This window comes from Gracilinanus agilis, chromosome 4 (assembly GCF_016433145.1).
Source record: "Gracilinanus agilis isolate LMUSP501 chromosome 4, AgileGrace, whole genome shotgun sequence".
Classification (NCBI taxonomy): domain Eukaryota; kingdom Metazoa; phylum Chordata; class Mammalia; order Didelphimorphia; family Didelphidae; genus Gracilinanus; species Gracilinanus agilis.
This window is the reverse complement of record NC_058133.1, coordinates 451,095,634-451,110,060: the sequence shown is the minus strand read 5'-3', so window position 1 is coordinate 451,110,060 and position 14,427 is coordinate 451,095,634. Positions and strand designations below refer to the sequence as shown.

At 33.6% G+C, this 14,427-nt stretch overlaps 1 protein-coding gene across 1 annotated transcript in view; it reads left to right on the top strand.

The window, feature by feature from the left end:
• COL11A1 (collagen type XI alpha 1 chain) overlaps positions 1 to 10,784 on the top strand; it is a 268,654-nt gene extending 257,870 nt beyond the window's left edge. The window contains exons 60-63 of the mRNA XM_044675498.1: positions 4,736 to 4,848; positions 6,274 to 6,342; positions 8,475 to 8,708; positions 10,596 to 10,784. Coding sequence (XP_044531433.1) covers positions 4,736 to 4,848; positions 6,274 to 6,342; positions 8,475 to 8,708; positions 10,596 to 10,742 — 563 coding nt within the window. The 3' untranslated portion in view covers positions 10,743 to 10,784. The remainder of the gene's footprint in view (positions 1 to 4,735; positions 4,849 to 6,273; positions 6,343 to 8,474; positions 8,709 to 10,595) is intronic.
• Positions 10,785 to 14,427: the final 3,643 nt, after the last annotated feature.

Below are 14,427 nucleotides of genomic sequence, written 5' to 3'. Positions count from 1 at the left end.
GATTTCAAAGTTAAAAATTGACTCAGTCACCAATTCTCCAATGGGTCATTTTAGTCCAAATGAGAAATTCCATTGTCCCTCAAATGGAATTAGCAAGTTTTTCTAGGTCACTTCTGAGTAAATACTGTTCTTTTTTTCCATTAGGGGTAAAAATTGTGAAGCAGGCTTTAAAATAAGAGCAGATCCATTCTTTTTCTTACTTTCATTTAATATAAATGCCAGTGGTAAATAAATAGAATTATAGTTGGAATTTTAAGAGCAAGGACTATATTTTTTCACTTTAACAAAGCACAGAATTAATCTAAGGAATAAATACAAGTACCATCAATTCTACATGTTCCATAATTGAATTCATTAAATTCAAACCAATAAACATTGATAAAATATTTCAAGAAAATTACAACTTTAATACCTTACAATGATTCAGCAGTGACCTTGGGTTCTCAAAGTGTAAGCTTGGTGGATTGCAAGTTTTTGACTAATCTCTAACATGTTAACAGAGTTCGATTAGTCTCTCGAGGTAAAGTAATTCTTTTGTTTAAGGACGAGTCTAGCTAAGTATGTAGAGGTTTAGCCATAATAGATTGGCCTCTAGTTGATGAATCTAGTTGATGATGATCATAAGAATTAATGAAATGATAAATAAAATGTAGCCCTCGGTTCTGCTGGTCTCTATTTCCTACTTCAGTTTCTTTAGTGATGATAAAATGGGGACAGGGAGGGAAGGAGGCAGAAATACTAAACATCTCTTTTAGTTTAGACTTCTAGAAATATTAAGTTAACAATAGATAATATAAATTTTAAATCTTTGTCTAATGACCAACACATTGGCAGTCTTTCTAAAGAACTGCACCAAAATACGAAGGTGATAGAGAGGAGAGAGCACTAGACTTTGAGTCACAAATTCAAATCCTACCTTAGATACTCCGGCAAGTCAGTTAGTTTCCTTTAATCCTCTTAATTCACTTAATTTCTTTTAGTCCCAGTTTCCTCATCTGCAAAATAGGAATCATAATAGCAATTACCTCACAGAGTTTTTTGGAAAAATCAAATGAGATTAATAAGTAAAACATGTTATAAGTCTTAAACTGTTATATAAATTCTAATTATCATCATCATCATCATGTTAATGACACACACACAGATATTTGTTTGTTTTTCATGAAAGATATCCTATATGCAGGGCAAATGGAAGTGATTTTTTCTCAAAGATAAACCTCTGCTAATACTTCTTTTGTGAGAATCATCTTATACTGCCTGCATCAAGCCCCAGAACATTTAAAGTTCTCAGTAAGATTTCTATTCAATTCAAGAGACTGTCCTAAACATGGACCAAAATGATCCATTATCCATATTGTCATGAATAATAGCGAGGCCAGTAATTTTACAGAACCACAAAAATCACCAAAATCCAGTTGATGGAGACCTCAGAGGTCATGTCATCCATTTTTTTAACTATAAAAATCTACTCTATCACATTCCTGACATGGGGTCACCCAGACTGCTTGAAGACTTCTAGTGAGAGGAACTTGTTACCTCCCAAATCAACCCATTCTCTTCCTTTTGGATATTTCTAATTCTTTAATCTAAGACTCCATCACTTCCATTCATGACTCTTAGTCTGCCTTTTAGGGTCATGTATCTCGTCCAAGCCCATTTTTACTTGTCAGCCTTTATAATATTAGAACAGTGATAGTCTCCCTCACTAGTTCTTTCTTCTTCTTCAAGTGCAATAATCTTAATTCCTTCAAATATGGCTTGACCAGGACTGAATATTTCAAGATTATCATCACCTCTCTAGTCCAGGGCACTATACCTTTCATAATGTAGCCTGACTTAATTTTTTTTTAATCCCATATTTTGCTGTAGCAAAATTTGTAGCACACTAAAACTTTCTTATTTAAGAAGAATAAACAGCTATTTAACCAAGCTTCCCTAAAATTTTACTTACAAAAATCCCCACATAAGATTTCATATAGGACTCTTAGGTCTATAATTTCATGGATTGCCATTAAAGTTGGTACTATTATTTTCCACTGACTGTTTTAGGCTGCAATTATCTTTTGGGATTCTGATACTACCATTTAGGATTTTATCTTTCTCTTCTATAACATCTGGTATACATTCAACAGATGGATTATGGCTTGGGCCCATAATTGAGTAATAAGAAGAGGATGACCTAGACTGTGTCTGGGAAATCACATTGTGCTTTTAATAATGCTAAGTCGTTCCCCAGTGCAAAATTTCATCTTTAAAAAAAAAAAACAATTTCTTTCCCTAAGTGATTATTTTGTGGTTGTGAATCTTGGAATATCTTGATGCCCAAACAAATTAAGTTACATGTGACCCAACATCAACAGAAAAATGCTTAGAGGACACACAACCAGGCCCTAGTATAGGCCTAGTGATTATCTCTATACAGACAGGAATGTAGGTAATATCATTAAGGAAATACATGATCATGAAAGGAGCTGGTCTATCATATAGAATTTATTAAATTAGATGAATTTATGAATAATTGAATGCAATTCAATTAATTTTCAAAATAATATGAAATAAATGAAAAATAAAGAAATTGAATGAATTAAAAAGATTTAATTCAATTTGACAAATTCAATTAGACCCTTAATATGTGCCAAATACAGTGCTAAATTCTGAGAATTCAAAGACAAAAACAAATCAGTCCTGTCCTCCTGAAGCTAATATCCTGCAGGAAGAATACAGATAAGATGAATAAATGTAGAATGTAAACATAGTAGATTTTTCCTGGTCATCAGCAAAAGTCGAAATGAGTCTTTGAAGATGGTGAGGGAGTTCAAGAGGGAGAAATAAGGATGGGAACATATTATTCAAAGTCACAGAGGTGGGAAATGGCATAATATGTACAGAAAAGAAGCAAGTCTATCCGTTTGTCTTGATCATAGATTGTGTTAGGGTGAGTAATATAAAGTCAGTCTAGGACTATAACTTGGAGCCAGATGAAGAAGGTTTTTAGATGCCAAGGAAAAGGATGTTTTATAGACACTGGAGAACCAATAAAGCTTGTTGACTGATCAGATCAGTGACACTTTAACCTCTACTTGAGAGATATCAATTTGTAACTGTGTGGAAGATGAATCAGGGACAGGAGGAACTTGAGGCAGGGACACCCGTTAAGAGGCTATTGCCATATGCCTGACTGAATCTTTGTGTGACATATTGGCTAACCTGAGCTGTTCAGTTATTCGAAGAATGTGAGAGAACAGAGCAATACCTAAGATACTGGGACTTTTCTCAAAAGATGAAAATAATGGCTGGATTGCATTCTATCCCAATAGAATATTCACACATGGGCCCATTAAAATAGGAAGAAAACCTGCTATTTGAAGAGCTCTCTGATGGATATTAATGAAGATTAAAAATTGGATTAAAAACTAGACCCTCTTCAAATGGATCTGAAGTTTAGTCGTGATATTTGATACATTTACAAATAACTATAATCATTTATTCATTCTCATTTATTTATTCATTTATTTATTTATCTATTTATCTATCTATTTATTTGTTTTAGTTCCATGTTTTTAAAGCATAGCTTTTTGTAGTATATTATGGTTAGGGGAAGCTAAAGCTGTTTGTCATTCTAGATTGTTATCCTTACTATAGCTCTTCTTTGAAAAAAAGATGGTAGGAAACTAAAATTTGTACCTTTCCTCTAGGGGAGCTCTACATTCTTTTCTAGATAGCTTGTTTGGACATAATTGTTTGCACTTTGTTTCCCCCTTTAAGACTGGGAGCTTTCTGAGGGCAGGGACTATTTTTTACCTTTTTCTTTGTGTTCCCAGAGTTAATACAGTGCCTGGCATTTGATGATTGTCCAATTGACTTGATACCAGTAAAAACCTTCATGAGCTCCTGAAAATGTAGACGATTTCCTAATATTTAGTTAAGCTGAGTCTTGAAAAACAGGTATACAATCAGTTACTAGGCCATGCCTGAAACATGCTGTCACTGAACAGTCATCCCTGTCACACAGTGAGGTGTCCAGATAGCATCGCGGCATCCTAACTCCCTCGTAGAATAGAAACTCTAAAAGGTCAAAGACTTTTTAAGTTTTGTCTTGGTAGTCCACAGTGCCCAGAAGTTTCAGAAATACTTTTCAAACTGAATTTAATTGTATTAAAACTAGATCTGGAACCCACTTGTCTTATTAGTGTTTAGTAACAGAATAGGATTAGAACTCAAGTTCTAATTAAATTCATTTAAAGTAATTAAATTAAATAATTTAATATAATCAAATTAATTCATTTAAAGTAATTAAATTAAATAATTTAATATAATTTAATTAAATTTAAAGATTAAAGCAAGTTCTCTTATAAGAAATGCATTTCTTTCACATTAGTGGAAAATTGTTTTTTAATAATACAATTTATATAAGTATTAATACATATATATAAGCCTAATAAGAATAATGACTTTTTTTTATATGACATTTTAAGGCTTTTCAAAGCACTTTACAAATATTTAATTTTATCCTCACAACAACCCTGGGAGAGAGGTGCTATCATTGTTTCCATTTTGTAGATGAGAAAACTGAGGGAAATGGATCCAGTGCATTGCCCAGAGTCACACAGCTAATAAGTATCTGAGGCTGGATTTTTACTTGGGTCTTTCCAACTCCAGGCCCAGTTGGCTGTCTCCGAGTATGGCAACCCCTTCTAAAAATGATCCTTCATGTTGTCAATGCCATGTCTTTTAGGTGAATATTGGATTGATCCAAACCAAGGTTGCTCTGGCGATTCCTTCAAAGTTTACTGTAACTTCACAGCTGGTGGAGAAACTTGCATTTACCCCGATAAGAAATCTGAAGGAGTAAGTACCAATCTGTTTTGGTGGTGATTGTTGACAGTTCTTGCCATGTTTTTGCAATATTGAACTAAACAGGAGAATTATACTGTCATATTTTCATATATCTGCTTTTCTTACAGAGTAATTAGTACATTCATTTGCATAAATATGAGTAAGGCAATGAAATGATACACAGAGTTAACTATTGCCCCTCTTTTTTTTTTTTTTTTTTTTTTTTTTTGGTCCAGATGTATTTTCTATGCACCTGCTTGCTTGCTAAAATTCCCCTATATCCCATGACACAGCACAGCTGCGCACCGGTTTTTTTCTATGCATTTAATGTCCGAGACAAAATATTTCATGATATAGTTCAAAGATGCACATTATGTTCAAATAACATTCATATCTGGAGAATAACCTCTATAGAGAATATAATAAAAACCATTCTTCTGTAGCATGGTCCATCTAGATTAAACTAGTACTCAAAATTGTTGATACCGTAATTGCTGTTTTGTTCCATAAATGGCTTTGCTTTCCATTTTTAATTAAATTTGATGCAAATCACTATCATATAGAGCAAATTCTCGCCTAGCACAGGCATATAAAGAATATTTAGTATACTACATAGGAGGAGAGTTTGGTCTTCATTTGTATTCTTGCACTAAAGCTCATTTTTCTAGTAAATTATATGCAGTTTTCAGAGGTGCAGAAACCCCTAAAGGCATCATACATTGCTGTATGTAGGGCTGATCTTTTCAGTGGAAAAGTTGGCTTTGTGTATATGGGGGGAAAAAACCCAACTATGCACCCACCTGCTTATGCAATGGAGAATAGCCAAGCCATTCTTAGCAAGAGAGAAAATTATAGAAATGGAAATAAGCTCCCTTTCCTATGATCAGTATTATTCCCTATTGTGAAACCTCCTCCTACTCCCCTCCACTTTCTGAATCTTAGCAGCTACTGTATTCCTAAAGCTATAAAGAACTTCTTCAAATATTTCAGGGGATGAAATGAGGAACCCAGTTCCATGGTCATGGTTTTTGTCCCCTGAGCCTGCTATTTTCTGGCTAGAGATCTTCAGAGTGTCTGTTTTAAACATACTATACTGATTTTATTTCTCCATGCTGACAGATGGTCACTGGAAACAGCAGTACCTTTTTGAGCTACCATCCACATTAAGATTTCAAACAAAGCCCTGTGGCTGTTAGTGCATTTCCACCTCCAGACATTTTTTGAGACATATAAAGGAAGGAAAAATATCCTTCCAATTTCAGAAAATGAAGTTGCCATCATGTATTTCTCCCTTCCTGCTTTTCTCATGATCTTGAATTTTAACAAAGTAATAGGTTAGAAGATACATTTTATTTTCTTTTGCTTACCAGAAATATACAGAGATGCGCAATACCTCCTCTTGGTAACGTTCCCAAACTTTCTCTTCTTTTACAATAGGTGAGAATCTCATCATGGCCGAAGGAGAAACCAGGAAGCTGGTTTAGTGAATTTAAGAGAGGAAAACTGGTATGTTATTGTAGCTCCATGAAATCATTTATTGCTACTATCACAAGTTAAGCTCCAGTTATAAATCCAGACAATCACTGTAAAAGGCTGAATTACATAGAGTAAGCACCTGTCTCCATATTCTGGAAACTGCTCAAATTCAGATGTAGTGGGCCATTCTCATAGTTTAATGACAGACTAAAATTCCTCTGACAGAATGAAAGGACATGGAGTTTCCACTGAAATATATAATCAAATAAATGCTTTTCTTTTACCACTTGAGTTTAACATCCTAATATAATTATATTGGGAATATGCACTGTAGAAAAGACAGTATTTCTATAGGATTCCAGCCCTTTATTCTATGGAAAAGAATTTAATTTCTTTCCATTTTTGAGGACCACAGTATATTGTTATCTCCATTGGGGAAAGCATAGGAGTCGGGCAGCCCAAGTTTTTTGGTCACTGGATAATTTTAAATAACACATTGGTAAACTCTCTTAGAGAGTGGCAGGTGGCTTAGAGAAGTTAATTCATTTGTCTTTGTTCATTCATTTACCTTGCCAATAGCAGACACAAAATTTAAACAGATATTCAACTTAAAACTATATCCACTGTCAAGTTTTCTTTATTATTTATAATAAAATATATTCCCATTCCATTAATTTTTCAGAGATATTCAGAGATAATAGAATTAGAGATGAAAGAGACCTTAAAGGATATCCAGTCCAAACTTTTCATTTTATTGTTATGAAAACTGAGTCCTAGGGAAAAAAAGTGACTTCCCATAAGTCCCACAGTTAAGATAATTGAAAACCTAGGATTCGAACCCAATACCTCTGATTTCAAATTCAGTTTTCTTTTCTTTGGTCTGTTATGCCTTAGAAGCTTCTATGCAATGTTATTTACTGAGGGAAAATTTAAAATGAGAAAAAAATGTTCATAAGACACTTAAAGATGTGAACTCCTTAATTTGAATTTAAATTTGTTTTATTTAAAGTTGTTGGATTTGAAATACAATCATATAACATATATTTTCCATTTGATTATTTGATGTTACAAAGTGGTTAAAAATAGGTTCTTTCCTCTAAGCAATCACCCTTACTGGAAATATTAATAATATGGAAATAGGCCTTGATCAATGACACAGGTAAAACCCATTGGAATTGCTCATTGGCTATGGGAAAGGTGTGAGAGGAGGGGAGGGAAAGAACATGAATTAAGTAACCATGGAAAAATATTCTAAATTAATTATTATTAATTAAAAATTAAATTAAATTAATTTTAAGAAATTTAAATTAATTAAATTAAATATAATTTTTCAAAAAAAAAAAAAAAGAAAATAGGTTCTTTCAAATTCCAATTGGCCCATAAGGCTGCAGTACATTTCTGCCAATATTACCCTCCTCACAAGTCAGTGACCCCAATAATAGTAAGACATTTTGCACACTCAACCAGAGTTCAGATCTTGAGTCTCATACCTTTATGCCTCTATCTGATATTTGTCTCTGCTAAAATTCCATTCCAGTACTACATGGTGACATGTTTCTGTGATGGGTTGTTGATGGCTACACCAATGGCCAAGAAGGTCTGGCAAATCTTGCCAAAGTGAGTCTCCCAGAATCATAAATAGAGAGTGAGAAGAGGCCCCAGAGCTCTTCTGGTCCAATCCATTCATTTACAGATGAGGAAACTCTGGGCTAGATTGAATTGCCAAAAGTCAGACAGGTAGAAGCGTCCCCAGACACTAAATTTAGTCTCTTTTTAGAATATCCTATGACTGTGATTTCCCCACCGCTATTAAGTCTCATCCGTATATACATATTTATATACATAACTTCACTTCAAAAGTATTCATCTGGATATATAGCAGAGACAGTTACATGAAAGTATTATTTTAACTGATTCGGAAAGTCTGACAAGGAGCTTAAATGATTTATTTAGTGGCACACAATGAGTCGGGAACAAAAGTAGACAGAACTGAAGTTCTAGTCCCGAAAGCCCGTCTCCATCCATGCAGTCAGAATGTGTCACTAGATGTGTCTCCCTGTGTGTGAGCATCATTTAGTGCCATCAGAGGCTTCCTTCTCTGATGTCCTGAGCTGCGTGGGAGGAGGAGATATGTTCATGTCTGCATTTTTTTTTTATCACAGCTCTCTTACTTGGACGTGGAAGGGAATTCCATTAATATGGTTCAGATGACATTCCTGAGACTTCTGAGTGCCTCCGCCAGGCAAAATTTCACCTACAATTGTCATCAGTCAGTTGCTTGGTATGACGTGGCATCCGACAGTCATGACAAAGCACTCCGGTTCTTGGGATCAAACGATGAGGAAATGTCTTATGACAACAACCCTTACATTAAAGCTCTCTATGATGGCTGTGCTGTAAGTAGGACCTCAAATTCTTTTTTCTTTTTTTCCTTTTCCTTTAGCAGAATGACAAGGCTATTTAGCAATTGTCTCCGTTCAGTCCCAGGTCACATTTCTTTTGACAAAGGAATGTCCATTTTAAATGGGATTCAATGTTTAAAACTGCATACCTTTAATAGAGTGAATAAGGAACACCTTGAATTATTAGTCCCTTAAGTGAACAGAGAAAGGTATCATTTTTTTTAAAGCCATACAAGAAACAAGCGTATGGTTCATGCTTGTTTTATACTGCTAATGTAGAAAATCTGTGTTTCCTGCAATAGTCATTCATAAGCAATGTGAGCAGAGAATCATTCCTGTGACTTTTTTAGACGTTATGGATATGAAAATGAATCTTCAATAAGTTATAATAACTAAGATTTTATAAATTGTGACAGAAGTAGCGACTAAATTTTATACCAATAGAAGTTCATTGCTACCTTCATATATGTGTGTATGTACTATATACACCCACATGCATACATATATATACTCTACATATACACACATATAAACCTATTTATATATTTGCCTGCATATAGGCATTTGATTTATCTTTCTAGATAAATATATTTATATGTAAGTATGTGTGTGTGTGTGTGTGAGAGAGAGAGAGAGAGAGAATGAGAGAGAGAGAGAGAGAGAGAATGAGAGAGAGAGACAGGGAGAGAATGAGAGAGAGACAGAGAGAGAGAGTCAGAGAGAGAGAGAAACACTCATTTTCCTGGGCAAAAATATTAAATTTACAAGAAATGTGTTTCTGAGAGGATTCATCATATATTATTGCTACAGTTTCATAGCAAATTAATCTTTAAAGCCTGAATTAGGATCTCACTTTCTCAGATATCAAATCCATGATTTCAAGTAGAAGACAGATGAAAAATCTTCAGGTTGATTTTTTTTTTCTACAAAGATATTGCTTTTCCCTACACCACCTCTATTTTGTTTAGGTGTCAGCTATATAATGCCTATCCATTAGGTAGACATTTAGTGCCAATCTTCAGAATATGTTGAAGGCCATCCTGATATTCTGGACTTTACTTCAAACTAATTTCTCTATGAAAACAATAGCATTCAATTGGAAAAAAAAAAAAAGCCCTAGTATGCCATCGTTCCTTCTACTGAGCAGAGCAACAGTAGGATTTGCTGCAAATAAACCCTCCAAAGTCATGCCAATAAAAAGACAGTTGTGTGTATCATTGAATTTAAAAGAAGATTAGAAAAATGACCAAGAAAACAATGCCTGGCTTTTGCAAGAAAATATAAAAGGGGCTAAAATAAGTCAACAAGCATGAGGTGGAAATCATTTTTTTAAGCCTGGCTTCATATGCCACTAAACTATTTCTTATAAAATTATTTATAACATTTAAATTATATTTTAAATTATAATTATAGATAATTATAACATTTTAATGTAAAGTTTTTTGTATGTGTTAAATACAATATCAATAATTAATTATGGTTATTTATTGAATAGCATCATAATTATCATGATAAAAGCAAGGAAATATAATCTACTTATGAATTATGATCCAGCAAAAAGAATCCATTTTCATAATATGTTTTCTGTCATTTCCTAATAGCATATTATTCCTTCATTGTACATAGTACTGTGGTTCCATCTTTGCTATTTCCCTGCACATCTTATAATATATTCACCAATGATTCATTTGGAAAGGTTTCAATAAAACCAAGGAAATGGGCAATATTGAAATAACAAATTAGAAACAAAGTAAAAGTATCCTCTCTCTCCCCCTTTCTATTCTCTGCTTGGTCTTGGGAAAACATAGAGTATATTCAGGAAAAGACTTGTGAGAAGTGTGGTTTATAGATAATCATTTTAAATTAATTTTTTTTTTACAGTCAAGAAAAGGCTTTGGGAAGAGTGTGATTGAAATCAACACCCCTAAGATAGACCAAGTGCCTGTTGTTGATGTCATGATTAATGACTTTGGAGATCAGAATCAGAAGTTTGGATTTGAAGTCGGACCAGTTTGTTTCCTCGGTTAAGATTAGGGCAAAGAACATATAAACTGACAAACATTTCACCTTGGTACCACCAGCCCACTTCATGCCACATGCAAGTTTTGAATATGGATGGTGTAGAAAATGTCTTGCTGTGTATGTATGTATTATTTAGAAAATGTGTTGCCCTTGTAGGGCCAGAATCACATGACTTAAAATTATTCAAAAATCATGAAAGACATGTATACTGTTGCAGAGATGGAAAACTTAGGGTTGATTTTTCATTCCTTGTTCTCTCCTCTCCTTCCTTTATTTGGATTCCTTTGGTGCTATTCTTTAAAAAAAAAAAAAACCAACAAGCAAACAAACAAAAATCCATCAACAACATATATATATAGGAAAGACATGGTGCTCCTTCCCATCCATCACAGGAGGTGCTAAGAAGATGTGTTTAATAAATTGTAATTATTTTATGTACAGTACTATACTGTTAGTTTCTTTGTCCATTTCCAAAACTTGCATGTGTCTCCGAATTGCATCTGGCTCTAACTTTATAAAAATTACAAAACTCTGTTGATGGCAATAAATACTGTGTATGTATTATGAGAAATAAAAGCTGTAATTTCCAGTGACTCCAACTCCATTTTCTGGTTAATAATAATAATAATAATAATTAATAATAATAATAATAAAATCCCTTTGTATATATTGATGTTGAAGAGCTCTGTTATTTGAAGTCGCCAAAAAATCTCAGGTGGCAAAAAACTGGAAGACCTTTGGCAACACACTCAAATCAACTCTTCTCTGCTGTTGTTACCTTTTGATGAATTGCAAACAGAAGCGGCATCCTCCAGGGTGCTAAGTTCTATGGTGCTATACCTCAGACTTTTTTTTCTCTGTTCAGAATCCATGATTTCATTATAAACCTGTATATACCTAAAGGAAGCAAGTTTATATTTTAGGGTGGGAAAAATGTGTATGAAAAGTACTTGTATTTAAAGAGATTTGTTTAATTCTTTGTGCAGTCAAAGGTTAGATCTGTCATTGCCCCTCTCTTGTCTGTCATCTGAACACTTTTTCAGTGTGCTCCTCTTGATGCACATTAATATTTAAACTGGAACCTAAGCAATTATTTATGAATTTCTGCAGTTAGTTATTTTTTTAAATGATCAATGATGAACATTTACTTCCTGAATCTGATGCCAAATGCAATACAGTAATTGTCCCAAATAGTGTATGCCCACCCCACCAATATGACAATTTCTATTTTTTTTTTAATTAAGGCCATAGGTCATGTGATTCTACCTAGTTGCTAAGCAACATATGAGCGGACTATTCATTAAAAGAGCCTATTTTTAAACTCAATTTATACAAGTCACTATCCAAATCCCATGGTTGGTTTCTTTTCCCTCTGAACTTTTTTTTTCAGATAGATGCAATTAGAATTAAGATTTAAACCTCACAAACACAATTCTTTTGTAACTATTTTTTCATAATATATGTAAGACTTGAAAATAAATGTTTGTTATTATTTCTTATTTTAATTGTTAAATTAATTGATACCAGATTCCACTGACTCATTTTCACCTGGTCTTTTATCATGAAAGAGTTTACCTGTAAAAACTGAGACTACAAACTGAACATTTGTCATTCAAAATATCTTTTATTTTTGAACCCAAGTTTGTTGTAACTGTCACCTTCAGAAGGAAGATATGAATTTTATCAATAAACTCAAGTCTTGTCTACCTGGATTGATCATTCTGTTTCTTAAAAAGGCTACAATTCTACTTTCAGTTCTTAATAAAACCTTTCTAGTCTACTGTGACCATCCAGACAAATACGAGGAGAGCATAATATGGTCAGAAAAATCAAATAATTAGAAACTATTTCTGGGTATGAAGGAATAAATACTGTACATTACTATCATCTGTTCAAAATGACTATATTTTAGATTTCAGATCTTTACACAAGAGAATTCATCTTATGAAGAATTTCTACATAGGTTCAAATATTTGATACATGCGACATATAAATAATAAGCAACAATGTTAAAGTTCTATATTGAAGGCTATCAACCTCTAAATTTCAGGAACATATTTTTCCTTCTACCAACTAATCAACCAACCAACCAGCCAATTAAGACATTTTTATTGGGCACCTACTTTCTGACCATGAAGGTATTCAAACTAGAGATTAAAAAACAAAAATTGCCCCTTGCTCTTAAAAGAGCTTACGTTGTCCTAACCAAAACCAAAACAAAAAAATTCTGATTAAAACAAAATCTCTCCAGATTTAACCAAAGAAGGGCCCAACCAGCATATTCTAATTTCTTAGAATTCAGGTCACTTAGCACAGGATCACAGATAGACCTTTGGGACCAATTCAATTGTTTCTACATGAAAAATAATTTCAAATTAAATAAATAGAACAATGTAACAGAGAAAACACTCAACTGATTCATGAAACTAGTGCCCTTGCTATTTCTCAGTTTGATGATGTTGGACATGTTAACCATTAGGCCTCTTTCCTCCTCTAAATGAAAATAAATATATCTGCCCCCCTATCTCACAGAGTTGTTGGGAGGTATGAAACATAGATGAAAATCTTTTGGCTATTAGAACAATATAGAAACGTAAGCTATTTTATAAGTTTAGAATTATTTATCATTTTTACCAAATAACTGAATAAATAATTTTCTACTCATTAATATTAACTGACTGCCCCCCACCCAACTCTTTCCCATGGCTTGGGAGCCTAAGCCTTGGCTCAGGCTGTTCTTTATCACAGTACCTTCTTTGCCTTCTTCATTCATTGAATTTTTATCCATTCTTTTAAAACCCAATTCATAATTTATGAGGCAGTGAGGTAGCACAGTGGATAGAGTGCTATTCCTGAAGTCAGAAAGACTTGAATTTTAAATTTGGTCTTAGATACTATATGTGAAACACATTGAGCAGAGTGCCTGACACATAGTAGATGCTATATGAAAGCACTTCCTTTCCTAATTTCATCTCTGAAAATTTTTCTTTTCCTCTAAATAGTAATGACTTTTTATATGCCCCCAAATATCACATTTTGTATGTTTCGAACATAAAATAAAATATTTATCAAATGCCTACTGTATGCTGAGCATCGTATCAGGTGTTTGATGAACATTGATTGTATTTAATCTTTGAAACATACAAATGTGCTATTTGCTATTACAACTATTAAGACTATAGTGAGGTTGGGAGGGAGGTATAGAGGATACAAAAGATAGAGTTAGTATTAGCTAAAATTACATGGGACAGCTGGGGGGCACAGGAGGTCAGACTTGAAGTCAGGAAGATGAGTTCGAATCTGGCCTTAGACACTAGATATATAAGTCACTTAACCTTGTTTGCCTCAGTTCCTCATCTCTAAAATGTAATGGGGAAAAAAGTGGCAAACCACTCCAGTAACTTTGGGGAAAAAAACCCAAATGGCATCACCAACAATAGGATGTGACAATAACAACAGTGTTTTTTAATCCTCATTGAGTTGGATAAAACTGGGGACCTGATTAGTAGTTATTGATCAACTGACAAACATTTATTGAATGCTTTTTAGGAAATAGGTATTGGGATATTGTACTAGGTACTGGAAATGTGAGGAGAAAAACGAAATAGTCCCTTCCTTGAAGAATTTACATTCTGTCTAAAGAGACAATATTCCTCACATATACTTATAGAATTCTATATTTCTTCAATAC